Genomic DNA, 26,183 nt, shown 5'->3' with positions numbered 1-26,183 from the left:
TCACTTTTTCGTAGAAGGAGATGAAGATGGTCAAGCAGGGCCTGCCTTTCACAGACCCCTGCTGTGTGGGCCTGGTCCCCTGGCTGTCCTGCAGTGTTGTGTGGTAGCACTCAGGATGATCTGCTCCATGACCTTCCCCAGCACCAAGGCCAGCATGGCAGGCCTGTAGCTCCCCAGATCCTCCTCTGGCCCCTGTAGATGGTGCCAATTTGGCAGGTTCCCGTCACCTGGCACCTCCCTGGGTGACCAGGGCTGCAGGTGTCTGAGGGGCAGTGGCTCAGTGAGCTCTTCTGACAGCTGCCTCAGCACCCTCGGGTGGATCCCCCCGGCCCCGCAGACCAGTGTGTGTCAGGGTGGCAAAGCAGGTCACTGGGCATTTCCCCTGGGTTGTGGGGGCTTCATTCTGCCCATCCATGTCTTCCAGAGTAGGGGTCTGGGTATCTGGAGAACAACTGGTTTTAGGCTTGAGATATGGGCTGATGCTTTCAAGCTGTGCTAAGTGAACTGTTGGGCAGGAATTTTCCTGGTGAAGTGGTAAAGTGTGCAGGTAAAGTGTTTCAAATGCATAAGTATACAGTGTCTCATTCTCAACAAAACAGAACAAAACCCCCTTATCTCGTTCAAACTAATGCCAGACATAACTTTTATTGTATCCTTGGTTACAGACCAGCTGTTTCATCTTGCTCTGCTTACTGTCATATGAATAAGCCCTGAATAAGCATTCCAAAATTACAATGGTGAAGTAACCCTGGTACTTGCTGGGTGGGGGAAGGGCTGGAAGAGAGCCAAGGAGAGTGAGGATGATGTTTTACATTTATGAGATTTGTAATTATTTACCTTGCATTTTTTATCATATTAGTAAAACAGTTCTTTCAAAATGCACAGATATTTGGCTGTAACTTCACCAGGAGATGGCTATTAGAAGTGTTGTAAAGTGTGTTTCTGTTCTGAGCCATCTTCTTATATAATATGGTTATCGTATAGAAAGGCAATTCTGTAAAACACAAAGAGATATTTTTATAATCTTTTTAGGATAGAAGTGATCGTCTGGAGTCCTGCAAGGAAAAAATAATAGGAAATATTACAGGAAAGTAGATTTTTTTTCAGGTGAGAATAATTTTTTACAGTTCTCCATTATGTTTCTTTTGGAAAAAATAGCCATGCAAAGACTGCAGCAGCACATATTTGAATTCTGCAAACCCTTCCATTTAACGAAATGGGGTTTTTTTTTGTAGGATGCACAGTTTGCTTCACAGATTTTTGCCTCTCCTCAACTATCAATTGAATATTTTGGATCAGGACACAATGTTGTTATGGCTTTAAATTTCCATGCATGTTTAGAAACCACATCCTTAAAAATACATGAATAAGCTTATGGGGTATTTTCTGATTAAAACACTGTTGACTGATAACTCTTATGATAGAAGTCTTTTGCTTATCCATAGATCATATACAAGCATAAGCAGCAATATAATCTTGAATAGCAGGAGAACAGTATGAAACTGGACACAAGGCACAACTGTAGCATAAACAGATGGTTATCAACATAGTATGACACTGACTTAATCCAGCAAAGTGCCAGATGAAAGGATGCCAGAAAAACAGCAGGTGTATATTAACAAGTTTTTGGAGCTCAAACGTCACCAGGTGACTTACCTGACTTGAGTGTTTGTTCATGTCTCTCTTTGCAGCAAGCCTCCTTCTTAATGAACTTTTGAGGCGTGTTCATACAGTATAGCCATCACTGAAGCCCTGTCTATGTTAAATGGGTCTGGATTTATGGCCCTCTCCTCTTAACAGGACACTTTTATAGAGAAATGTTTCCATCATTCTTGAAAAAGAATTTGTTTACTCAGATAAACAGTGTATTTCAGGTGCAATGGGGACTACTCTGACCCACTTTAAGGAATAAAACCCATTTTGACACACCACTGCCTGAGATGGACTGCACTTTAAAACACACGGGGTTTTGATTATCTCCAGTGTCATAGACTTAATGGGAGCTGCCTGGCCAACTTTATCATATCTACCCATCATAATGCATCAAGAAGGTAATAAAATACATAATTTTCAGGATATTACCTTCCCTTGAACTGATTTTTGTAACTGTTGGAAAAATACCATGGGATTTTGGGACATCTACTCAATTAGGAATGGGAAAGATATGTGCAGGAGGTGGTAGTGTATTCTACCCACATGGTGGAAACACTGGAAGATACTTGGGACTAAAAGGTAGAAGGCATTATAAATATCTACCCAAGCCATCCTGCTTCCAATTCTCACAGGTACTTTGATTAGGCAGAGATATGTCCTTTGGCTGCATATTAACAGAAAGCCATATATTCCTCAATCCATGCTGAAGTTCAGTGTTTCTGGCAGACTTGTGATTGATGGATAGGTTCAACTTTCCAAATACTGGTAAGAAGTACTGTAAAGTACAGCTCAGTTAATGAATTACTTCCTCCTTGAGTATTCATATTGGAGCAACATCAACTTGGAAATGACTAATGAGGTCACTTATCAATAAATCCCTGTCTCATCAAAGAAAGTGATAAACTTAGGTTGCAGAGTGGTGTGTGAGTCACTGCTGAAGTTCTTCACTGGAAAGAGTTCATTAGACTTATCTTGGGTTTGCAAGGCCTTTCACATTTGCGTAGCAGTGATGGTTCATGGTCTCTCTTTATCAGTTATTTCCTTTGAGTGAGTCCGGACTCTCTGGCAGAAGTTACTGCACTAGTCCTGAGGGAACAATCAGTCTCATTTTTTTCTGCCATTTGTCTGTGCAGATATCTTCTGCAGTTCATGGTGTTCACATACTGCACAGGATTCAAGTAGAAGTTACAGACTTCAGGACACTTGAGCTGGCCTTGTGCAGCTGAGCTGAAAGTGGTTTAGGAGGTTTGGAGTCTGAGCCAGTAAAACCTTATCATATCTGAGCCAGCACTGACTTTTTTCAGCACATTGATGGTTCTGGTCCAAGTGATATGTTTGTTCTTCACTGTACGTCACTGAACTTGTTTCTTTTAGCATCAATCTTTATTTTTCTATCTTAAGAGTAATATAAAACTCTGTACCCACAGTATCTCAAACTACAGATTAAAAATCACCTAATCATCTCTTTAGTTGTGTTGATATTTACAGCTGGATGTGGTACATTTCTTATCAAAAACAAGAGGAAACCACTTTCTTCTCCTTTTTTCTTATGTTTTTGTCTTGCTTCTTGCTTGTGATCTTATAATAGCCATCTCATTTGAAATAGCTGAGCAAGCTGAAAAGAGAAAATAAAAGTGTAAATAAGCACAAAAAATCAAAGAGTTTCTTGCTAAACTTGCTAAGGTAATACCAGATATACTTAATTGGTATTAAATATATAAAAGAAAGGTAAACAACATGTAGATGTGTAAGACATACTAAAGGTCGCTGTTTGGGTGCCACTGCAGGAAGGAAGAGGTTGAGATTTTTTTTCCCTGCAGTTTTGTATTTTCTTTATAATGGCTACTTTTTTGTCGTTTGAACATAACAAAACTTTTCTAAAGTTAACATGTAGTTAGGATCCCTAAAGTCTGAATTTCTTAAGTATAATCCCCATGCAAGAGAATATCTAAAAGCTATAAATGCCACTCCCAGTAATTTTGTGAAAAGAATGATCATTACACATGATCTTTGCTTCTGTTTCTTGTCTAAACATAAAAAGATTTATTAACCTATCTGATCATTGTTTGTGGCACATTGTCATCAAAAATTTCAGAGCTGATGATTTATAAACCAGTATTTCAGGTCTTAAAGGACTGAATAAGAGTGTTTGCCTTTGCCTGCTGGGGCTTCTTGGGAATCCACTGACCCTATGGAAATGTAAATGAAGCCTTCTAGAACAGTTCATGTTTGTTAAAGAAAAGTTTTTCTAGAATTTTGTTATTCAGCAATGCAGATGATGATTATAAGGCCATTGGTTTCCAATTCATTGGTAAAATCCCTCCCAGTAATGTTCTTGCTAGAAAAATCCTGACTCTTGTAGAAAGATCGAAGTTAATTTGAAATTAACTCTGTCACCTTTTTCTTAACATAAGTAGAGCACGACAGTACTCCAAAAACACACATATTGCATCTATATATATTAGCTCACAGGTCTGTTAGCATGACTTTTTTCTCATCCTTATATGGGATGCCCAGTGGGCTCTGAAATACACTTTGCTGAAGCTTTATGTAAGATAATACTGCTGTCTCTCACATGTGAAATTAGCAGTGTTGTGTTAGCTTGTCTCCTGGGACTTTGCTTTTAGGAATGGAACAAAATGAACACACAAAAAGAGTTGGAAACGGGTTTTGTTTGTTTCATGTTGAAGGCATTTTGCAGCCACTGGTGTGGGTGAACAATATTAATGCTATGATCTAGGACTTCAACTTGTTTGAATCCCAAGATTTTTGGCCCAGGTCTGGGATTTTAGGATTATGCCTTTACATCAAGGAAGGATTGTAAAAGAAAACACTGGTTTTTACTGATGCTCAAAACCTATGAGTGGAGACCAGGAAGAGCCCACTTCTGATCCTATTCTATAATGGGTTAATTTTCTTTCCATTTATAAATAATAATGGTGGTGGTTTTCATCATTTAGAGAACAAAAAGAAAGTTAAAGAAGGAATGAGTGTTGTTTAATTAAAGATTTGAGACACATTAGAAACACGCATTGAAGTTGAACTTACAGTGGATACTTTCTTATCCGTAGAAGATGCGTGTGCTAAAATTATTATAGATATCCAAAGAATAATAAAAGTAATAAATCATGATGGCAATGCACATACTAATTACGTACTTAAGAATGTGTATTCCTCAATGTATGTTCCTCACGTTGTGCTGCTGTATTACACCAAGCTGATCTGCTCTATGCAGTCACATGGGCAGAGGAGCTAGTGGCATCTCTGAACATGTGGCTCTCTGGGGAGAAAGTGTGCAGCTCCTGGGCTTCTGAGCTGTGCTGCCCTCTGGTCCCATCTCTTCAGCTGTGTCTGGCAGGCTGGGTGGAAGCAGCCATGTATTCTGAGAAGAGCTGCTCTGGTGCTATTGTGCTGGTACTCCCTTAGGAGTCCTTCACAGTTTGGAACATAAGATCTCTGGGATAAAGCAGTGTTCTAGTATGTTTTGTAAATAAATATTGTATCCTTCAGCTTTTTTCTTATTTTTACTTAGTTACTGCAGAACTAGAGTGAAATGGAACAGTACACAAGGCTCTGAAAAGATGCACAAGTTGTTTTCTGTTCTTCTCACTAGTGGTGTACTGTAAATCTCATGAGTGACCACAAGTTGCCACATAAGAGAATTCCCATAGGAGGCTGCGTTTATGTTGCCCAGCTACTTTATAAAAGTAAATGTAAAAAGTCCTCAGCACCATCCTCAGAGCCCTTTCCTTGGCACTGTTTTATTGTGGTAAGCAGGACACTCTTGCTGACTGGCTGCTTTCCTGCTTAGTAAAAGCTACAACCATCTTCTCCTGAATTACCCTTCACATTGAACAATTATCAGGGCTTTAAGCCTCAGAAGTATTATAGCATAGGACATCATCATGGCCAAGTTCTTGTGAAGTTTCCTGGCCTATAGAGGACTCTCCACTGGGAAAATTAGGAGACACTCAAGTCCTGGAGTAACTTTGTGATGCTTGTATCCCCAGTCATCTGTTGTGTTATGCTGGATATTAAGTTGCACACCTTTCAGACTGGTTCTGAGAGCGAAGGTGGGGGAAGCAGCGCGGGGTTTGTTTGCAGCAGCTGCTCTCCCTCCTCCGCATTCTGCTCCTGCCCTGAGCTGTCTACGGACGGACAGCGAGAGAGAGCGTGCTCTGCTTTTCAGTCAGTTTTTAGCTAGCTGAGGCACAGAAGTTCCCTGGACTGTAGTTTTTCTTCTCCTTAGAGCTGTTTATACCTGCTCTAGACAAAATACCCAGTAAAACACCAAGAGCTCACACCGATAGCCCACCAGGGGCTGAGATGCTGCATTCCAGCACCAGAGGGACTGATAAAAGACTGAGTGAGCCAAGCTACCCCCCCCCCCAAAAAAACTTTCTGAATTGCCATCTCTTCAAAACTACAAGAAGTTTTATTGTTCTATGCTTGTGAGTACTTTGCTTGTAAAATAAACAGTTTTTTCCACTTTTCTCCAAAGAAATCTTTTCCCAAACCAGTTAAGAGAGAAACTGCTTAAATTTGCTTTCTAGAAAGACCCCATTCAGAAGTTTTAGTTTTCTCCCAAAATTTGCCCTAAACCAAGACAACTCAGAAAGAGACAATCCATTTTACAAACTAGGGAATACGGCAGGGAGACAGAAAATGCTTCTGGGGAAAGGAATTTTGTAGGATCTGGTGTTTCATGAGCTGAAGGGAGCTGACTACGCTGCATATTCTCCCTGTATTCACCCTGGGGAACTTTCACCAGAAGTCTGACTTCAGTGAAGTGAACTGCAGGCAGCCTGTTTTTGTGCAGTTCCCTGACCATGCTGCTGCAGTTCAGACACCATTTGAATACACATGTGGGATTCCATTTTCTTTTCCAATTAAAACTTGCTGTTAGCCTGGGAGTGCAGTTCTCTGCCACTGAAGTTATTGTTAAGCTGTGTACATCAGGCAAGAAAAGGCTCTCTGGGTATAAGGGCTCAGGAATGTGCTGGCAGTCTGGGAAAGGACAGCTAAGGAAAAGCAGCATTTTGTTAGATTTGGCCTATTGCATTCAGGACATCAGGACATTGCATTCTGGAGCACATCAGGACAGCTCACCTTGGAGAGTTTTGGTTTTGTTGTCTGTTTTGTCTTTGATACTCATTTGAGGTTTTGATTATTTTCTTCTACTGAAGTTATGTTTACTCAGTCCAAAGATACTCAGAGCTCCTCATTATAGTGCCTGATGCTAAAACCATGCCTAAATGGCACTACATATTTCATGCTGACCTCTCTCACTTGAAATCCGATGTTTGGCACACCACAAAAACTGAAACCATTTGCAGACTGGTCCTCTGTTGCTAGCAACTGCCTGTATAGGCTCAACTAAAACACATGCCTTTGTACTGGTTTTATGAGAGGGGGAGGAATTGACCCCACTGAAAAGAGATAGCAGAGCTGTTGCTTATTAATCCTTCTGGGTTTTAGCTTCTAGGTACAGGAAAGTAGGGTACCTCTGGAGCTGTACCTACCTGGCAGAAAATTAATACAGTAAAGTTGCTGCAGATGTCCTATGTCCATATATGATTTTCACGTAGTTGCTCAAAAAGCAGTGGCAAAATTAGAAAGAATACTCAAGAATCCTGATTCCCAGTTCCTGACATTGTGCACTGTAAGTGCTCTATACATATATTAATTTTTACAAGGAACACCTGAAGCCAGCCAGGTATAGCAGGCTTGAGATTTGCAGTGTCCTATTTCCTGGACTTGTCCTCTCTGTTTCTTCTCTATTCTTAAAAGATTCTTGGTTTTCATTTCTATCTCCTTCTTTTGTTTGTTTTCCTTCCATTTCTTTCCTTTGCAAGTATTGAATGTCTCCTGTGGGAGTAAGCCCAGCCACATGTGCATGCAATGATGGTTTATTTTTATTGGAGTCATTGCCTGTGACTGTTATTCATTACTATAGGAAGAGCTGCACTAACAAACTGCTCTGAGAGCTTTTTTTTTCTGTTGTAAAAAGTCCTGTTTTGTCCACAGTCACTGAAAGGGTCTACTGCCATCATTAAGGCATTGAGAGTTCAGAGCTCAGACACTGGTACTGCCTCTGAATGTCCTGTTGTGTCTGGTGTTGCAAAGCAGAATCTCAGCACCTCAGCTTCTTTGCGTGGTGTTTCTTTAGGTCAGCTTCTCAACCATCTGTCCACTTCTCTGCCACCTAAGCAACTCAACTGACCTCTGCTTGGGGGAGAATTTGTGGTTGCACAAAGTGCAAGCACAGTCACTGGCTACTGGTATGTACTCTCAGGATAACAGAATGTACAGCCAGAACATCACCAAGCCAGGTCTGCCTGAGATGAAATGCTGATTCAGAAAAGACATGTAAAAAGTACTATAAAATGCTCCCATCTCACTTGCACTTCTAGCCTTCACACTGGATAAGTAATCCTCACTTTTTTTTTCAAATTATATATTTCTGTGTTATCATAGGCAAAACCGTGATGCCCCAGAATTCCTAGTATTTTTTTTAAGATGAATATTTAGCACAAATAATAAAACTATTGGTAGTTGAATTAAGAACATATGCTTAACATAAATGTAAGCTAGAACTTAAGTTTGTAAGCAGCCTAAATAATTTCACATAAGAAATGCAGAGATGTAGAATTATTTTTTTAATAATGAACCACTTCAGAGAGTGGAGCACAGAGAGGAAAGTGAAGTGGTCTACCTAGGCTTACACAAAATAATATATGATCATATCCTAGAAGGTGTTGCTAGGATGAAACAAAAAGACAAAAAGTGATTTACCTGAAATTTTGCTATTCTTACATAGCTTCACAATTTCTAGAGATTTGTTTTAAATACTTGAAAAGCTCTGCTTCACCCTAGCACTGACTCTTATAATTAAAGGTAATCTGTTGAAATTTGGCTGAGAAAGTTTGATCTCTTTGATATTAATTTACATTTGTTAATATAAGTGTCATGCTGATATTTCAGGATAGAGATTTCTTTGAATTCATGCTCCCATGCTGAATCCATTTCATATTTTCCCTTGAGCTTTTGAAGACTTTCTCTTCATTGATTTTCTTGCTCAAATCAGCACCCATGCTTACTGTGTTCCCTGTAAAAATGTCTTAAGTGCATCTGCATTTCTCCTTCCCTCACTTTTTCTTAAGCTGATAAATAGGGAATTCTTGGCTTTGCACTCTTAGCAATGTTTTTAATATATGAAATTTGTATGCATTGCACTAAAAGAAGCAGATGTGCTGCTGCATTTTGAGGGATTGAGACGACAGCAGGATGGTCAGTTGCCTTTTGCATCCATTCACTCTGCTGTTTTTTCCAGATGTGTGTTAATGGACATTTTTAGGATGTACAGAAACTCTGCTTGCCTACTTTTCTGCACTAATTGGTTTGGATTTATGGAATGCCTCTCATAAACTGTCTCTAGCTGCCATTGTTGCTTTTCCATAAAGTACTAGAAAGGAAACTTGTTCCTTAACAGTTTCCTCTGGGTGGGATTTTCTTGTGGGGAAAGAGGAGATACAATCCATTTAAACTGTGCTATAAAGAATTTTATTGAGTTTATGGCCCATTAACCTGGCCTTCATGAAAGCTTTTTCAAACAGCTGGACTTCAGAGAACCACATCTCTCAGGTGTTATGTATGGCAAAAAATAAATTATAGTTTTCTAAGAAGTAATTTTAATCCAAATGATGATTGGTTTTTAATTTTATTTTTTTTTATTTTACATTTATGAAAGCAGTAGGGACTCCACATCTACTCCTAGTACTGGGGACATCTTAAGCCTGCCCTGTTCCAATCCACTTTTTTTTTAGCAGGGAAAATACATGTGTGGGGTCTAGATGTTTGGGAAGATTGAAGAATGACTGCATATATCTTTTTCCTCAGCCTGTCTGATTTACCTCCTTATTCCCAATAATTGCACAGCCTGCCCAGCCTGCAGCCTTTCTTACTGTCAAGTGTATGGGTGCAGACAGTACAGCTGGAATGGCTGAGCGTTCTTCTGCTTGAAAGGGGAAAACTTGTGCCTAGAGAGCTTTTGCTTGCAGTGGGGTTTGGAGGAAGATACAATGCAGGGGATAATTGTTTCCGTAAGAAAACACAACCTCCTGATAAAGTCAAACTCTACAGTGATTTGCTTATGAAGGCAATAGATTTAATAACATTATTCAGATTTTGCTACTGATACCAGCTATAAAATCTTTAGGATTGTATTTAATTTCTGAGCTTCAATTTACCCAAGTGCATGTTGGGGTTATTCTTTCCCCTCCCTTCTAAGGCCTTTTTAAAATCTATAGATTAAGTACCATAAAAGTGCAAAATGTTGTTATCTGAAGCATCTTTTGCCATCAGAGATCAGTTTATTGTTTATAGGTATATCTCATGAGCTTAGTAAGTGATTGCAGGAGACCTAAACTACTTTTTGTTCCACCATAACGCTGGAAAGGCGTTAGGGTCACTCTTTGTTTCTGCAGCCAGGGGCAGTTATCTCCCAAGTCAAACCAGAACCCATGGTGGGACTGGAGCCTCAGGGAGCTCCAAGGTCCAACGAGTGCTGGTGTTTGGTCAGGCTTGGCAGGAAACACAAACAGTTATTCTCTAATGCTGTAAAAAGCCATCCCATTGCCCTAAAGGATGCTTCACTGTGAAGAGGGAGTGGGAAGCAACTCTATGTAGCCTTAATGCCACTACAGTGTTGGTGCCTTTTAGGGAACTCTTGGTTCTCTCCTTGGGTACCTTTCTGATGGGCTGTGGGACTGAGAAACAGAGCTGACCCTGGGAACTGGGTGGCAGCTCCTGCTCAAAAATAAACGATCTGCAGAATACGGACTGCTGCTTTCATTTCTAGAATAGATCAAATTCCGGCACACTGGGCCTAAGAAGAAGCAGAAGGGAGGGCAGAAAAAACAGTGAAGAAGTCTGCTGGGATATCTGATGCAAAGTCAACTTTGTTGTTTTCCTTACTGACTTTTTCCTGGGCTCTATTGCAGCTGAGAAAACAACCCTTCTGATCTACAATAAGAAGGGAAATTCTGGCATGAAGATTGTCCACCCAGTCAACTTGGCACAATTATGGGAAAGATTTGTTTAGCTTAGCACTGATTTTATTAGTACATGAGTCTAATCAAGCCTTGAGAGATAGTATTCTTCGTGTTGAGTGACCCTGTCAATGGTGTAGGCTTCTTTCTCAATCCTCCTGCTCTTTCAAGTGACTGTGGTGTTACTGAAGAGTTCTCCTGAAATGCACCAGCTGTTAGCAAAGGCTGTTCGCTGCAATAGGACAGCAGTATGAATTAGCAAAATGTCCCAGCAAGCCAGCGTTGTTCCAGTAAGGGCCACAGGCCCTTAAATGAGAGCCAGACTCCTTTCACAGGTCTCTGGTATTCAGTCAAGTAGACCTGAATTCCAAAATATTTATTGACTCTAAATGTAGATTTATGCATTTTGTCAGTACAGTAGACAAGAATAACATGATTCTAGGAGAAAAGGTAGTGTAAGAAAAAGCTTGACACAGAGTAAAATAAAAAGAGAATCTGTTCATTGATAAAAAACTGACATACTTTAAAGGAGGCTTCAAATAATTTTATGTTCCCCAGTCATTGCTAAAAACTGGTTTCTTGTTATAGTTCCCATAAAAAATAGGGACAAAAGTGATTGTCTTTCTAGACTAAATGGAAATTATGTATTAAATGTTAATACAGCTGATTTTCTCAAGTATTTCATTGAAATATCTTAGTCCATTAGTTTTGTTAAAATAATTTGTTTTCCATTATAAAATCATAATTTTTCAATCATGTGAGAGCAGATATTCAGTCAAAATCATCTTATTATTTCACTGTTTGGTAGTTTATCATCCTGGCATTTTGATAACTAATTTGATATAAGACTCTGTCCCCTTCATCATCTTTACTTTTTTTTTGGCAGGACACTGACTTGATTTCTGGTTGTCAGAATCCCTCTGAAAGTTCATCCAATACATTTTCCAATTCATCACTTTCCTTGCTATTGACAGGAAGTGTTGTCCCAATAATTACTATTTTCTGCTGGGCTTCTGCAATCAATTCTGTGATTCATCTCTTCCATAAAGCTTACAAACAATAAAATGTATTAATAAAAATGCTTTCCCTAACTAAAACAAACATTAATGTACAATATTTCTGCTGTCATCATCAATTCTCTCTAAGCCTTTTGTTTATCAACTGCTCTGGCTCATATTTATCTTCCTTTATCTAATCTAATGGCATCTATCCAATTTCTATTCACTTTTCATCAAGGTGATATATTTCCTCTTCCACAGTACCTTTGTGTTCTCATGGCAGAAATGATTTTTCAGTCATTTAGTAATTATTCTACATTGATGTCAAATAATAAATATTTATTACAAACCTCATGACAGGGAAATGTGATGCTAGAAAGAAAAGAAAGGAAACTAAGATTTGACCATTCAATAGATGTTGGACTTGGCAAAACTTGAAATTGCTTTCATTTTTACTTCCCTCATCTATCTCTATCATTTGCAGTTTATAGGGGCAGCAGTGTAAGAGTAACTGCAGATGGATTTTACATTCCATTCCAGAAGCTCATGAGTAGCTCCTTCAGAACTATCACAGGATGAATTAGAAAGTCTCAGTACTGTTCCATCATTTTTCTATGTCTGTTTTCTATTAATTTCACTATTTAAAAAATAAGTTTTGTAATCAAAATGCCTGTGAATTTCTTTAGCCTATTACTTACCATTACTGTTTACTCCTCTCAAACTGTGTTCTACTTTTGGTGCAGCTTTAACTGCCCTGAGGTGTTAATAGGAAAAAAACTTGGTGGGGCCTGGATTCATTTTTGATTCCATGATTAAATAGTGCTTATCACTAAAGGTGTATCTTTCACTTACCTGGCTAGGAAACAGTGCAATAAATTCCTTTACGTACATCAGGAACATTAGTGGAGTTCTATTTCCCTTTCTTTTCCTGAAGTGAAATAGGAACTGAGGAAATCTTTTATGTTTGACTGAAAATTAGGTTCATGATCTTAAGTTTTATAAAGCAGGATTTTGGAAAGAGATCTGTGTTTCAGCTTGTTACTAAATAATTCTAAATTCAGATGCAGGTTCAGATAATACCTCTCTCTGTACTCTCCCCAGTTTTCAACCATGAGTGATTTAGAATTGAAACGAGACATATACTTGAATATACGTGAGTTTTATAAATTCCTGTTCTTCCTGTGCTGCGTGCTTCTGAGTTATTCTGGAAGATCCCATGTGTTCTCCACATCCTCAGGTGGCTCTTAGGAATCTTATGGAGAGGGGCAGATGCTCACCAGAAGATATAGATGAGAAGACTTCAAATTACTAATTCTGGATTTGAAAACCAGCAACTTTTTCTCGGTTTACTCACCCCAAAGATCCTTAGCTGCATGTTGGCCATCAAAGGACACTGTTAGTATGCATTGCTCTAACTCTGCCAGTCCCATCGGCATAAAACCTGGGTTGGCAGGGCTTCCATGCTGTCAGGAAGCCCATAGGACATGAAGAGACCTAATAGGTCATGAAGTGCTCCCTAAGCACTGCTTCATATGTTTTTTACAAATATTTTAATCTGAATCCTAAAAACAAATAATAATTTCTTAGCTATGCCTCTCTGAGTTGAAGGCTCTTCCAGAGTCTCACTTTATTGATAGTTACGAACTTTAAAATTTCCACCCAAAATGTCTTCATGGCTGCAAATCTGTTCTTCTGCCAGTGTGGTCAGTTTGAGAAGTTCTTCTCTTTCTTCCTGCTTTGTTTTCTCATTTCCTCTCGCTCCATTCACTTACAAATACCGTCAGCCTTCATTTTTGGCAGATTCAGTGAGCTGACATTTTTCTAGTGCCATCTCAGATGAGCTCTCCAGTCTCCAAGCCCTTCTCTTGCAGTTTGGGTTCATAAGTGACCTGTACAGTTCATGACCCAGATTAAACCTTGCTGGTGTCTTGTACAGAAACACCCAGGTATCCCTGGTTTTACCAGGTGTATGTGGTGCTGAACCATACAACTGGGTCTGCCACTGTCTTGACTACATCACCTTGTTGGTCAGTCAAAGTGAGATACTAATAGCTCAGGTACGCCCAGGAAGTATCTTCTTTCCAAGAACTGACTGTTTGCCCTTTTGTCTTACAGTTTCTCTGCTTATCCTTGTTTTCTTCATACACTTGAATATTCTGAGCTGTTTCCATTTCACTGAAAAGGAAGTTAATTCGGAGTCTCAGATGTGGCTGTGCAGGAGCTGCCTTTCAGAGGGGCTCTGTGATGTGCTGCTGAAAGGATGTGATTTATTATGCTTTTTCATTGCTATACATAGCTATGCACATATTGTAACTGAACAAAAATGCAGTAACAGAATGTTCATGGAGTTATTTGACTGTCTATCCATGTGCATGTATAACTCTGCCTGGTGCACATGCATATATAGATTAGTATTCATGTGCACAGTAGTGCATGGAATGCCAAAAATTTGACCTTAGATGTCAGAATCGTAACTGTTTCACTTCAGGCCTTTTCAATTAAACAGACAGCTGAGTACCTGAGTGCACAGTTTTTCCACCCCATCCTCTCCCTTATGTTTTCGGAGCTGACAGAGTGTGTGAAGCACATGGAGGCAACTCCTCTTCACTCTGCTTTCTTCAGGGCAGTCTTCCTCCTGCTGTCCCTGTGGTAACCAGTGACAGGACCTGAGGAAATGGCCTGAAGTTGTGTCAGAGGAGGTTTAGCTTAGCTAACGGAGTAAGGTTCTTCATTGCAGAGGGTGGTTGGGCACTGAAACAGGCTCCTGAGGGCAGTGGTCACAGCACCAAGCCTGTTCAAGTTCAAGAAGTGTTTAGGACAGGGCCCTCAGCACATGGTGGGATTCTTGGGGATGGTCCTGTGCAGAGCTGGGAATTGGATTTGATGATCCTTGTGCATCCCTTCCAGCTCAGCTTATTCTGTGATTATGACAGGCAAGGGAATTCGGGTTTTGTTAGAGTGCATCAGGCATATGCATCAGGCATGTGACTTGCCCCTCTTTTCTCCAGAAGATAATCCCAGAGAGAATGGTAATTAACATGGAAGAGGGGGAAATTGCTACTACAGCAATTTTCCTACTTGGAATATTCACATTATCATATCCTGAGGTAGTTTTATCAGCTTCATAAAACAGAAAGGATTGACATTTGGACTGATCTGATGTTCTCCAACTGTATTTGTGGTCTATATGTGCCTGTCTTTATTTTTCACTTTCAAAGAAGGGCAATTATATTTGGTTTAAGTCCAAAACCTAGCTGAAGCCCATAAAAATGTTAGCTAGCTGTGGGTAATAATGATCATGTGTGAAGAACCAGATACGGGACATTTTTAATTCAGCCCAGATCAGAATCAGATGAGAAAGAGTTGCAAGACTAAGCATCTAGGCATGGTTCTGTCTGCAGATTACATAAAAATCCAAATTAAACTATTTACTCTACAGACACCCTTAGCATTTAAAGTGCTACAGGAAATTACATGAACCTTGACACTGCAGCAAAATTTGCTGTCAAATCTTTTGGATACTCAAAGACACTGCAGAGCTCAAACTTCTGGTGCTTGATATTGCTGTTCTTACACTTAGGAATAAACATCCCAGTTCTGTATGTCTGTATGTTATTCAATACTGTCTGACTTTGTAGGGAAACATGAGCAGTTTTAGTGAACATGAACATCCTTGTTTTCCCTTGTAGTCTCTCCTGGACTTTGTGGAATCTGCTCACTTCTTCCCCACCGACGGATGGGCAGCACCTACCAGAATTCCTATGCAGTGACCCTCACAAGTGCTCGAATGTTTGGCAGAATTAGGGCATGCCCTGTGGAAATAATGGGATTTTTATCTGTATTTGGATGTATCTGACAGGAGACTGCCTATCATGGGCTGGGAGGCTGCAGTATCTGACAGGACTTTGGGAATTTAGGCACTGAGGTGTGTGAGGTTCCCCAGTGTGCTGCCCGACAGGCCACACGCAGGGCTTGGATGAAATCAGTGCATTGACAGGAAGCCGGCTCTGTGTCCTCAGCCCTCACAACCCAGGCTCTGCCAGACTGCTCTGCTCCAGACTGCTCTGCTCTGCTGGGAGCACATCCCTGCTGAAGCTCAGCAGGAGCTGAAGGGAAACCATCCACCTAAACCGTGTCCCCAGGGAACAGGAAGGCGGGAAGGCTCTCCCAGAGTACATGGCCACCACTGGGAGGACTGGTTTCCAGATCCCAGCCTCTTCTAGCTGTGGAAGAGGTGATCAAGAGCCATGTTTCAGATTTGTTCAGCAGCTCTGTGCTGGAGGCAGAGCAGCAGAAAGCTCTCTGCTTCAGCCACTGCTGTCAGTGACGTCTGCAGGACCATGTGGGCACTGTCAGATCGGTGTTTGTGCTGATCCCATTTTGGGCAGAGTGTATTAAATTTGTCATTAAAATGTCACTTTCGTGCAGGTGACAGAATGAGGGTTATTTTAGGCAAGCTGTGGAGGAACAGTCTTTGGCAATGAGCAAAAATCAAACAGGCAAGCAATAAAGCTTGGCACATTAGTGTGAGTTTGCCACCTGCAGGTCCCAAATTCCCTACTCCGTTAACAAGCCCATTTCTGTCTCTGCAGTTCTGCTGCAGCTCATCTTCCACAGAGGACAGTTCTACCACAGTGGAGCCAGAGAGCTTGGTTTATTTCTGGTATCACCCTAACACCAAACTAAATTCAGCTGCACTGTACACCCACCCTGAGAGAATTCTGGTTCCCAGTTTGATATTTCAAGGACAAGATCTTGAATAAAGCTTGACATGGTCATTACCCATTTTGCAGAAGAGGACGTCCAGATACTTGCAATGGCATGTTACCATCCCCAGTGTGATGACCCTTGAGTGGACAAGCTGCTTCCAGAGGCTGGATGAAGACAGTGGATGGAGTTCTTGGAGAAAGAAGGGGGCATATCTGTGGAATGGCTAATGGCAGTTAAAATTGCCTGTATATGGCAGTAGCAGTTTTGTTCAAAATCGTCTCTGAGTGCAAAAGCCTGAACCAGCAGGAATGGTTAAGTTTAACAGGATGCCAGTAAGATAAGCTAAACTTACTGCTTTCATGATGGTGTTTTTTTAGGACCTGCAAATCCTTTTAAAATTGCAACATAATCTATTTATGTGTATGAGAAAATCCCAACTACTTACAAGTGACAGAGCTAGATCAATAACTACACGTTATTTCTGAAGTATGCTTTACTACTTCTGGAAGTTAAATCTAGTGAGATGTTTTTGCAGATTTGAGCTTTGATCAATATGTTATAAAGATGCATACTTACATCCTATATTTGCTTTGCAGCTCCTGGTTGCTAAATCCCCTGTTGCTCCATTCTCCACTTTTTTCTACACCATTGAGAAATCAGGCTTGGTTCTTCAGGGTAAGACCAGAACATTGTTGTTTTGCCTTTTCAATTAGTATTTTAAGCAGATTGAATGTAGATAACAACAACTATTGTTGAAAATGGTGCTGTTTATACTGAATTAAAAATCCACACATTTAAATGTTCTTTTTAACAAGGGGAGAGTTCTGCTGAATTCACTGTTTTTTCTTGGATTGAATTAGTTTCTTGGAACTAAATTAGTTCTTGCATACTGCCGTGGATCTATACATGGGCTCTGAAATTATTAACCAAGGCTCCCTGTTTCCCTCTAAGGTAAAGTGGAATGGTTTGGGTAACATGGGATCCGTGGGATAGGTTTCTTCAGGAGAAACGTACCCATCTATCATTTATAACCTGCTCTAATAAATGTTTTTTCTTTAGCAAATGGTTTGGCATCAGTAAAAATACAGGGAATTAATGTCTGTTTTCTATTTTTGTGATCATTTTAATGCTAATGTCCTATGGTTCTAAATAACCCTCAGATTTTCTAGGATATGAAGAAGTATACCGAAAAGCTGGATATTACTACCATGCTGACAGGGAACTAGGGATTCCTCATGGCTGTGTCCTGAATCATGTACTTTTAGAGGGAAGAGGGGAACAAACATCCTTATGTTTTGACAAACATTAATAGATCAGTTTTCTTGAGTTGATGTCTTTTGATATGCAGCCTGGCTCCTTACCAGTGCATCAGTTTAACAGACTGAATAAAACTAGTCAGTGCCTGTCACTTGCTGTTCAGGGAGGACATTGGGATATGCAGCCAGGGCAATAAGACAATGAGTATAGCTGGTTCTCAGTTTCCAGTGGTGGAGAATCACTGATCCCCTGAGGCACTATGGACATTTTAAGGGATGTGAACAGTCCTCCTCCTGCTGATTACATGTTGCTCACATTCAAACGGGCTGTACCAGACTAATGACATATTTTTATTTCCTAGTGCTTACAATGCTTACTCAATATGCTTGCATCTAAGGTGATGCAAAAATGTCAGAAAACAAAAGAAATGGAAATGTTTTATGGTGCATTTTTGCTTCCATTTGATACATCTGCATAATTGTAATGGGAGGAGGTGTCTATACGGTGTTTCCTAAGCCTTTGGATACTATTTTCAGTATACTCTTAGATAGCATTTTGGGCACTTGATCTGCTTTATTTGGTACCAGTAATTCTAAAAGTCTACACAAACTAGAAACAATTTTTATTTAAACTGAGGTCACTTGCAAGAGCTGGTCTTGACATGTTTTGTTTCAGTATAGGGCAGATGATAAGCTATTTTTCTATCTTGGATATCTGAAGTCACATAGATGTTTGTGGTCATTATTAAAAAAGGCAGACAATTTCCTGCTCTGTCCTCAGGCACTAATGTAGTGAAACTTTGGGAAAGAAAGTTTTCCCATTTCAGAAACAGGGAGCATTTGTTCAGAGACAATTTTTTGAGCTCTTTTCTGTGAGACATGAATATAGCTTTCCCAGGGCTGAACCATACCTTTGAAGAACACATGGGCCTGGTTGCACATAATGATGATGGAGCGGCATGCTGAGGAGGAGATCACAGTATTAAAAGTGTAGCAATTGCTCTTTTCCCTATACACATGTATTTCTGCCGTGTACATTTAAAACATTGTTTGCCATTTTCTACAAACAGATAAAATACCAGTTTGGATTTCTTTAAGTAATTATGTCTTGATATCATTCTTTGTGCATTTTGAAAGGCAACTAGAATGTCTTCTCTGTGTGAGCCTTTTATTACTTTCTGACTGCATCATTATGTTTCTGTTTTAGATATTTTTCTCCAAGATGGGTAGCAAGGAAGGGCATGGTTTCCCTGATAACATGCCCCAGACTCTTTTACAGAGACTTGTAAGCACTTTCACATGAACCATCTCACTGATTTGTAAAAGTAAATATTGCATAGTCTCATCCCACATTTCAGTGATCATTATTTCTCTGGAAAGAGGAAGTGAGCAAATCACCAGGAAATGTCTGGTGTGGATAAGATGCAGAAAGTGGCACCAGGCTGCCTTGTTCAAGAGAGGCTAGAGTTTTTCTGAGAGTTGTATTTGGTGCTTCTTTCCAAAGGGAAGCTGCATGAAGGTAAGATGACAGTGAGGTAACTAGCCATGGGTGATTGCTTGAGGGACATCACGTAGCGCTAACAAGTGGAATCTGTCCCGCAGCCTGATGGCAAAGGCAACTCTCCCATTCAGGCTTTGTTGTTTAATTCCCTTGGTGTCAGGAGGTGAGCACATTCAGGGTGGCTGATGGGAACAAGAGGATGGATGTGGGAACTGGTGAGAAGCAGCAGCTGGCTGAAGTGCCCAGGATTCTTTCTTTTTACTCAGGGGGTCCCATCCCAGGACCATTAACCAATAGGCCATAAACAAATTGATATCGGAAAATGTGGCTGGAAGCTCCCTGATTAGAGAGGGTGAATGGGGAATGAAAGACAAAGTGAAAGTGTGATTTAACAGTTCCACAAGCAATTTCCATTGCCACCTCTGAGGGATTAGGGTGTGTGGAATAGGCTAAAAAAAAAAAAAAAGAGGAGGAGCTCCCTCCTGCTTTGTTCTGTGGTCTGGAGGATAATAAAACGGCAGGAGAGGCAGTGTGGCTAGTTGGGGATTTCACAGCCTGCTATTTGATGCAGTTTAAGGAGCCCTTCTGCTATTGTTGCAGTTAAAATGGGAAGCGGAACTGTTCTCCATTTGCAAAAATCCCCAGCGTCCTCAGGAAGAGGGCTGAGAGCAAAAGGCTATTAAGATGGTAATGCTGCCCCATTTGGAGGAGTGCATCAAAATCCTCTTTGTCAATGTAAATTGCTGCTCTGTTTCCCTGGTATCTTTGCATCCCATGGCCTCAGTGCAAGTAAAGAAATTTTTGGAGGAGACCCTAGTGAAGGCAGAAATGCTTCTCTTTCATTGTCAGAGGAGATCTCCAGGCTGCCCAAGGGTCCCTTGGAAAAAACTTTGTTGGTTTTATAAACCTGAAGTGTTCAGCAGTGAGGAGAATCCATCTATGCACTCACTCTTTTATCTCCACTTTCAGACTAGAGAAATGAAATGTGATGATTGAAAAGCAAGATTGGACAGTCAGAAATTTAGCAAGACAAGTCTTCAGCCTCCTCCTTTCATTGCTTCAGATTGCTCTGTGCTGTAGAGGGAGTGAACTGCAGCCTCAAAAATACCCTCAGTTGCCTTTACATTGTAATGCAATGTCATGTTATGTTCTGCCATGCTGTACAGTGTCATTCTTTGATGAACCTGAATTGTGAGTGCAGAATCCAGTCTGACAGCCAGTCTCTATTTTGTAGAGATCTTAGACAAAAAGGTAGAAACCTGGTTCTAAGCACTGCAAAATATTGGCGATTTTACTGTCCTCTTGTGTTTGCTGTTCTAAGAACTTGCTGTCACTTCCCTATTTCAATATACCAGTTGCAGTGAATGAAGTCAAACTGTTAAAAAGAAGAATAAAAATTAAAAGAGCTCCAGATCCAGTTGATTAAGAGTACAAGTTGTAAGATGATTTTTCTCATTGGCTATATAATTTCTGTTTTGATTGGAAATTTCTAGCTGTAATTCTGTTCTGGTATAACAGAAGAAATTTTGAGCTGCTCTTGCCTGATTGTAGTTTCACTGGAGTTCAGTGTAGCACATACTGGATGCTGAACCAGAAGATGCTACTTAGCTTTGTGCACACATAGGCAGAAAAGAGGCTGAATGAAACTGATTTGAAGCTGTATTCTGTGGGTGATCATCCAAGTCTAGCTTTAAAATCAGCAGTGTTCTGGGGTATAAATACAAGCTAGCAACAAGCCTAGCTGTTACCTACCAACCGTTCAGCTCTTTGTGAAAGTCTCATTCCATCTTACTTGAGCAAATGCCTTCTGTTACCCAGAGGATGGTGCTGTGAGAGGAGACAGGGCCACAGTGGCTCTCTGCCAGCTGAGGAGTCTACTGGGACTGAGTGCTTTAACTAAGTGATTAACATTGTTCTTCACAGAAAAAACTCAGAAGTACTGAAAACATAAGGCAAGTTCTATTAGTGAGCTAGGAGTTGCTTTTGAGTAATGATAGTTTCATAGGGTTTAAAGATGAATAGAATTATCAGTTCATCCAAACTGATCTCCCATATATCATACATGTTTCCTTCAGGTACCTGATAGCTTTGTTGCACTGAATCATTTCTTGTAGAAAAGTAATCACTATTATTTGCAGACATAAAGAAATGTGAGTTCCTGGTTTGCCTTGACAGTGTTTTCAAGTTTTAGCTACCTTGCTGCAAAACCCTTGTTCTGTATTTCAGATTAGAATTTGTCTGCCTTCAGCTTTTGGCCTCAGTTCTTGTCATGACCTTCAGTGCTAAAAAAAGCACTCTTGCTGGTAAATGGTTGCCATTTTTCATGAGTGTACTTGGCATTATGATTTATCTTGCTATATTTTACTCTTCCTTTTTGAAAGAAAGTTATAACTGTCAGAATTTTGTGTCTTCTGCTGACTGGTTCCCCTCACTACTCAAAGAGAGAATAGAATACCTTGTATTGTCAAAGGGAAGAGTTTGAGGGTTGTGCCACAGGACTGGACAACTAGTTGATTAATCCACCCTTTCTGCTGCCCCCTTTTCCACTGCACACAACCTCTCTGAACACAAACGTGCTCACCTTGCATGTAATGTCCTATTGAGGCAGGTAACTTATCATATGTAGAAACAAAAGAATGTGGCACTTGGAAGAGAGTGTCCTAAGTTTCACGGTAGTAATGAAAAAATATCTAGTAACAGCTAAATCTAGGGAAACCTTGGTACATTATGTTTCATTTGTCACTGAGGTTATGAAAGAGGCTCATTTGGATCTCAAAATAGGGTAGGGTTTGGGTTTGTAGTGTAGCATGGCAAACTGTCTCCAAAGTGCTATAACTAATTTCTATGGCTGAAGCAAGTGAAAAGTGCCTCATTTTATTTTGTAAAGAAACAAGTAGTGAGGTAGAAAAAGAATTCTGAAAGAAAGGGCAGCATTATTTGTATTGTATTGTGTGGGTTTGAACAGTGAAAGACAATTATTTACTGCATCAAAAGCTTTTATTCAATTGAAGAACTGTAACTATAAAGTGACCTTTGTCTGGAGCAACATGGATATAATCTGTAAAATGAAGCAGGGTTGTATTTGATGTGTGAATGGGTAGAAGACAGATTAATGGGAATAGAGTTGTGCATTGCTATTGAGATGGTAAAAGATTTGCAGTGCCACTGGTGATTTCCAGCCCTATTGGAGGGATAAGGATAAACTGATCATTGTTAGGATCTCTGTGGGGTGGAACAGTTTTTGCTGTATTCCCCATAGGACACTGAAAGTCTCATGGTATTTGCAACAGGTTTGTAATAATGAGAGCAAAGAAGCACTATCAGTTTGTAGGCTAAGTCTATCCTGGGAGTAAGGCATGAGGAAAAAAAAAAACTGCCATCATCCCAATGCCTGCAACATCACCCACACAGACATAGCTGAAATCAATGAAAATATCCTTTTGTTCAGGTAACTCATGGCATTTTGAGGAGGGGTTACTAAACCTGGCCCAGGAATGGTGTTTGCTTGGGTGAGGGTGTCCTCATTAGATGGGTTTGTGGGAAATGCTCTACTGCTCTGCAGCAGCACTGCCAAAGCCTTGCTGGAGTAGCCAGACTCCATGGCTGTCAAATGGAGGAGGGCAGCGAAGCAGAGTACAGATGCACAACCAACTGAAAATGTTAATGATGAGAAATGGAAGGAAAACACTTTATTGGTGAAGGAAGACTAGAGGCATCTTGGGTTTAGATCCAGTAGAAACCAAATAAACTGTCATTTCAATAAAATTAAATGTTTCTCTCCAAAAAACACATAGTGGCATGGTACATAGGCAGTAGATTGGTTATGTTTCTGGCTGTACTTTTTCCTGTGAGCTTAATTTGTGAGAGGATATTATGCTGGATAAATCCAGTTTAGCACAATTAGCACAATGTTTTGAATTACCTGCTTATTTCTGAAGATGCATGTAAAAATACTGAAGATACAGTACTGCTGTCTTGCACTTGGAAGCCAAACATGTTCCTAAATGCTTTACTAGACTGCAACTGAAGTGCCAGCATTTCATTTGTCTGAAGTTCTACTAAATGCAATACAAAAAAAAGCTTAAGTGCAAGCAGTGTGCCAAATCTGTTCTCATTTACACAAGTGCGAATCAAAACTAATGTCTTTTAACCCAGTGTTGTTAAAACAATGAGCTGAAGAGTGTAAGTCTGTTCCCCTTTTCAAGGCTGGCGTAGGCTTCCTGGGACAAAATGATCTCACTTCAGAGAAATCTTCTCCTTACCAGGCTCTCTGTAATGAATTCCTGATCAAAGTGGGCTGCTCCCCTGGGTTTTCAGCATAGTGCTAAAGCAAATGGCCTTTTTTCCAAAAGGCTTTTAACATAAGGAGTGTAATTGTCTGTTGATTAGAGGTAGTGTCTGTGATTTGTGACAATATATTATTCTGGGAACTGAACATTGTCATGGAAGACTAAGACTTTCCTAGTAATTGCCTGGCTTGAATGTAGATGTTACATCTTTCAAGCTACAGATTTGTAAAATAAGGTCAAATGTACCTAAGATAGACTTAATGTTCTTAAGTGAACACATTCATAAGTAGGAAGGCGAATAAATGTCTGTTCAAAACCATGTTTTTCAGCCAGAGTAAAGTCTCATGCTTTTGTATGCCGCTTATGGAAGTAAAAGACAGTTAAGTCTCACTGTGATTTTTTATTTTCTCATGTAGGCACAACTAAGTTTCTTTTGATTTCCTCAAAGGTTATGTCTGTACTGCCTTCACCACTAATTTGTTTGGTGAAGCCACCACTGATGTAATTTGATCTGGTGAAAATGTAGTTAGCAGTAGAGGCCTATGACCCAAACTTACCCTGCATGTAATACATGCAACTTTTCTTTAGCTATAGGAGAATATATATTACTAAAGTCTTGTAAAATCCTTAAGTATACAGCCTGTTTTCCAAAGAGAAGTGCTGAACACTTTATTCTTCCCTCTGCTGAGGACATCCAAGAGTTACCTACAGTCAAAACTCTGGAAGTCTCCAGAGTGCAATTCTGTGTAGGCAAGCACTTAAGTGGCACTTCATCTAAACTAGAAACCTTTGCCAGAGGAGAGGCTTACTAGCACAGGGATAACACTTTACAAATAGGGCTTCCACTGCTTTTACCCCATGCTGCTTTTCTTTGAAACTTTCTCTATGTTTTGAGAATTCACATTCTGAACAACATCATATATCTCTGCATCTGATGTGTTGACTTGCCCTGTCACAGATTCAAATTATCTTCTCATATAATCTTAAATCTATCTTGATAAGATGGAATAGGAATATATAGCACTTTTTTAGAAACAGGCATTGGGATAAACCCTCTCAGCAAACAGTGGTTTTACTTCAAATGCTTTTTCTCATTATAGTAATTCCTTAAAATTCATAATATTGGGCTGTTATTGTATTTTCTGCACAGTTCCTTTGAACTTTAGCACTGCTCCTCACTGTTTATGTTGTAATGAAACCAAACCTGGTCCTTAGTCATTCAGTTCTGTGAAGACTCCTGAAAAACTTTTGAGTTTAAATTTCAGGGCCAGAATGAGTTAAAGAAGTTTCATAGGGATAAGAGAGGCAGCAAGGTTAGTTGGCAGTTTGCTGGAGTGTGGTGTATCAGCTCAGGCTCTTCTTGGTTTGCCTCCTGAATAACTCCAGAGGGTCTGCCTTAGGGCTCAGCACATAGGCAAGGCAGCACAAGCCTGCAAGGGTGAAGAGGAAGAAAGGTAAATGATGCTACAATTAACAGTGCCACAAAAGATGTTGTTGAAAAGATTTTACTTTGTTGTCCACTGAATCTCATTTTCATTTCAGCTTCCTAGTTTTTCAGCTACAGAAATATTCACCCATACAATCCAATGCTCTGTGAAGGTGCACTTCCCAGAAGCAGCAGCTGAGATGTGAGGAGTGACATTTCTAGAAAATGCTGGGGAATATTAGAGTCTGAATAGTCTAAACCAAGTGCTGTGTGCTACTGTGGAGACCTCAGCTGAGATATGCCTTACTGTTCAGTGCATAGGCTTAGAATAAGCTGGCTGAAATCCAAAGTTGTGAATGCCAAGTGTTGCATTGGTGAAGATATTCTGAGTGAATTAAGGGATGGGATGAGATTCTTTCTTAGAGGCATATATAAATATCACATTCCTCCCTCAGGCTGCATATGCCTGATGAGGAACTTCAGTCTTGACACATGAAGGGAACTGCAGGTGGGAACTGCACACCACGTCTCTCACTTTTCTTCATGCTATATTTGTGCTGTAGGTGAATGACTCAAAACAAGGTATTGGCCAGCCAGGCACATACATTGCAGCTGTGAGTCCTAGCTGTGAGCTAGACCATATCCTGTCTGCATTTGCTGAAGTCCACAGAGGAGCAGAACATCCTGTTTGCTTAGTTTTCTTTTGTCTGCCCCATACCAGCACAAGGAGAATATTACTCTATATCTTTCCTCTTCTGCTCTGAAATTGGATCACAGCACTCATGATTGTGTTCAATAGCTGGAAATGCTGAGGATATCCGATTGCTGAGGTCTCTTATTTTAAACACCACATGCCAGGAAAAGTATGTGGGATCCCACCAGCTTAGCACTGGAGGGTGCAGGATGCATCAACAGGAAAACCAAACAAAACATGAAGTGAAATTCATTTGAAAAGGGAAGGGACACATAGACCACCAATCAGCAGTGTTTAAACTCTTCATATCTACACAATGGGCCTTTTATTTTCCTTCAGCTCTTCTCAATATGCAAACTAGCTTAAACTGATTTTTAGAGCTGCAGCTGTCACCAAAGGCAGTGGGACCTGTAGGTGCTCATTACCTTTGAAAATCAAGCCAATGTATTCTAATGTGGTTGTAAAAGCCAAAAGCACTCAGTCAGGATGGATAAAGCATAACTTTGACAGTTCTGTTATGTGATCCTGGCTACCTTCTCATTTGATACAGAGGCAGGGCCTCATGCAGAGCACACAAGAGCTCAAAGGTATGTTGTTCCTTCTTTG

The 26,183-nt window shown here is 40.2% G+C and overlaps 1 protein-coding gene across 8 annotated transcripts in view; it reads left to right on the top strand.

Moving 5' to 3' along the window:
* The window catches only part of RAD51B (RAD51 paralog B), a 431,141-nt gene that overhangs the window by 257,893 nt on the left and 147,065 nt on the right, over positions 1-26,183 (top strand). For all 8 annotated transcript variants that reach the window (XR_010080554.1, XR_010080553.1, XM_063398750.1 and 5 more), the window contains one exon: positions 17,008-17,086. Coding sequence is in view for 6 of the 8 variants with exons in the window: in XM_063398750.1 (XP_063254820.1) it covers positions 17,008-17,086 (79 nt within the window). In the remaining 2 variants the exon portion in view is untranslated. The remainder of the gene's footprint in view (positions 1-17,007; positions 17,087-26,183) is intronic.

The sequence above is a fragment of the Prinia subflava genome, chromosome 5 (assembly GCF_021018805.1).
Source record: "Prinia subflava isolate CZ2003 ecotype Zambia chromosome 5, Cam_Psub_1.2, whole genome shotgun sequence".
Taxonomy (NCBI): domain Eukaryota; kingdom Metazoa; phylum Chordata; class Aves; order Passeriformes; family Cisticolidae; genus Prinia; species Prinia subflava.
This window is presented reverse-complemented; position numbering and strand designations above follow the sequence as displayed.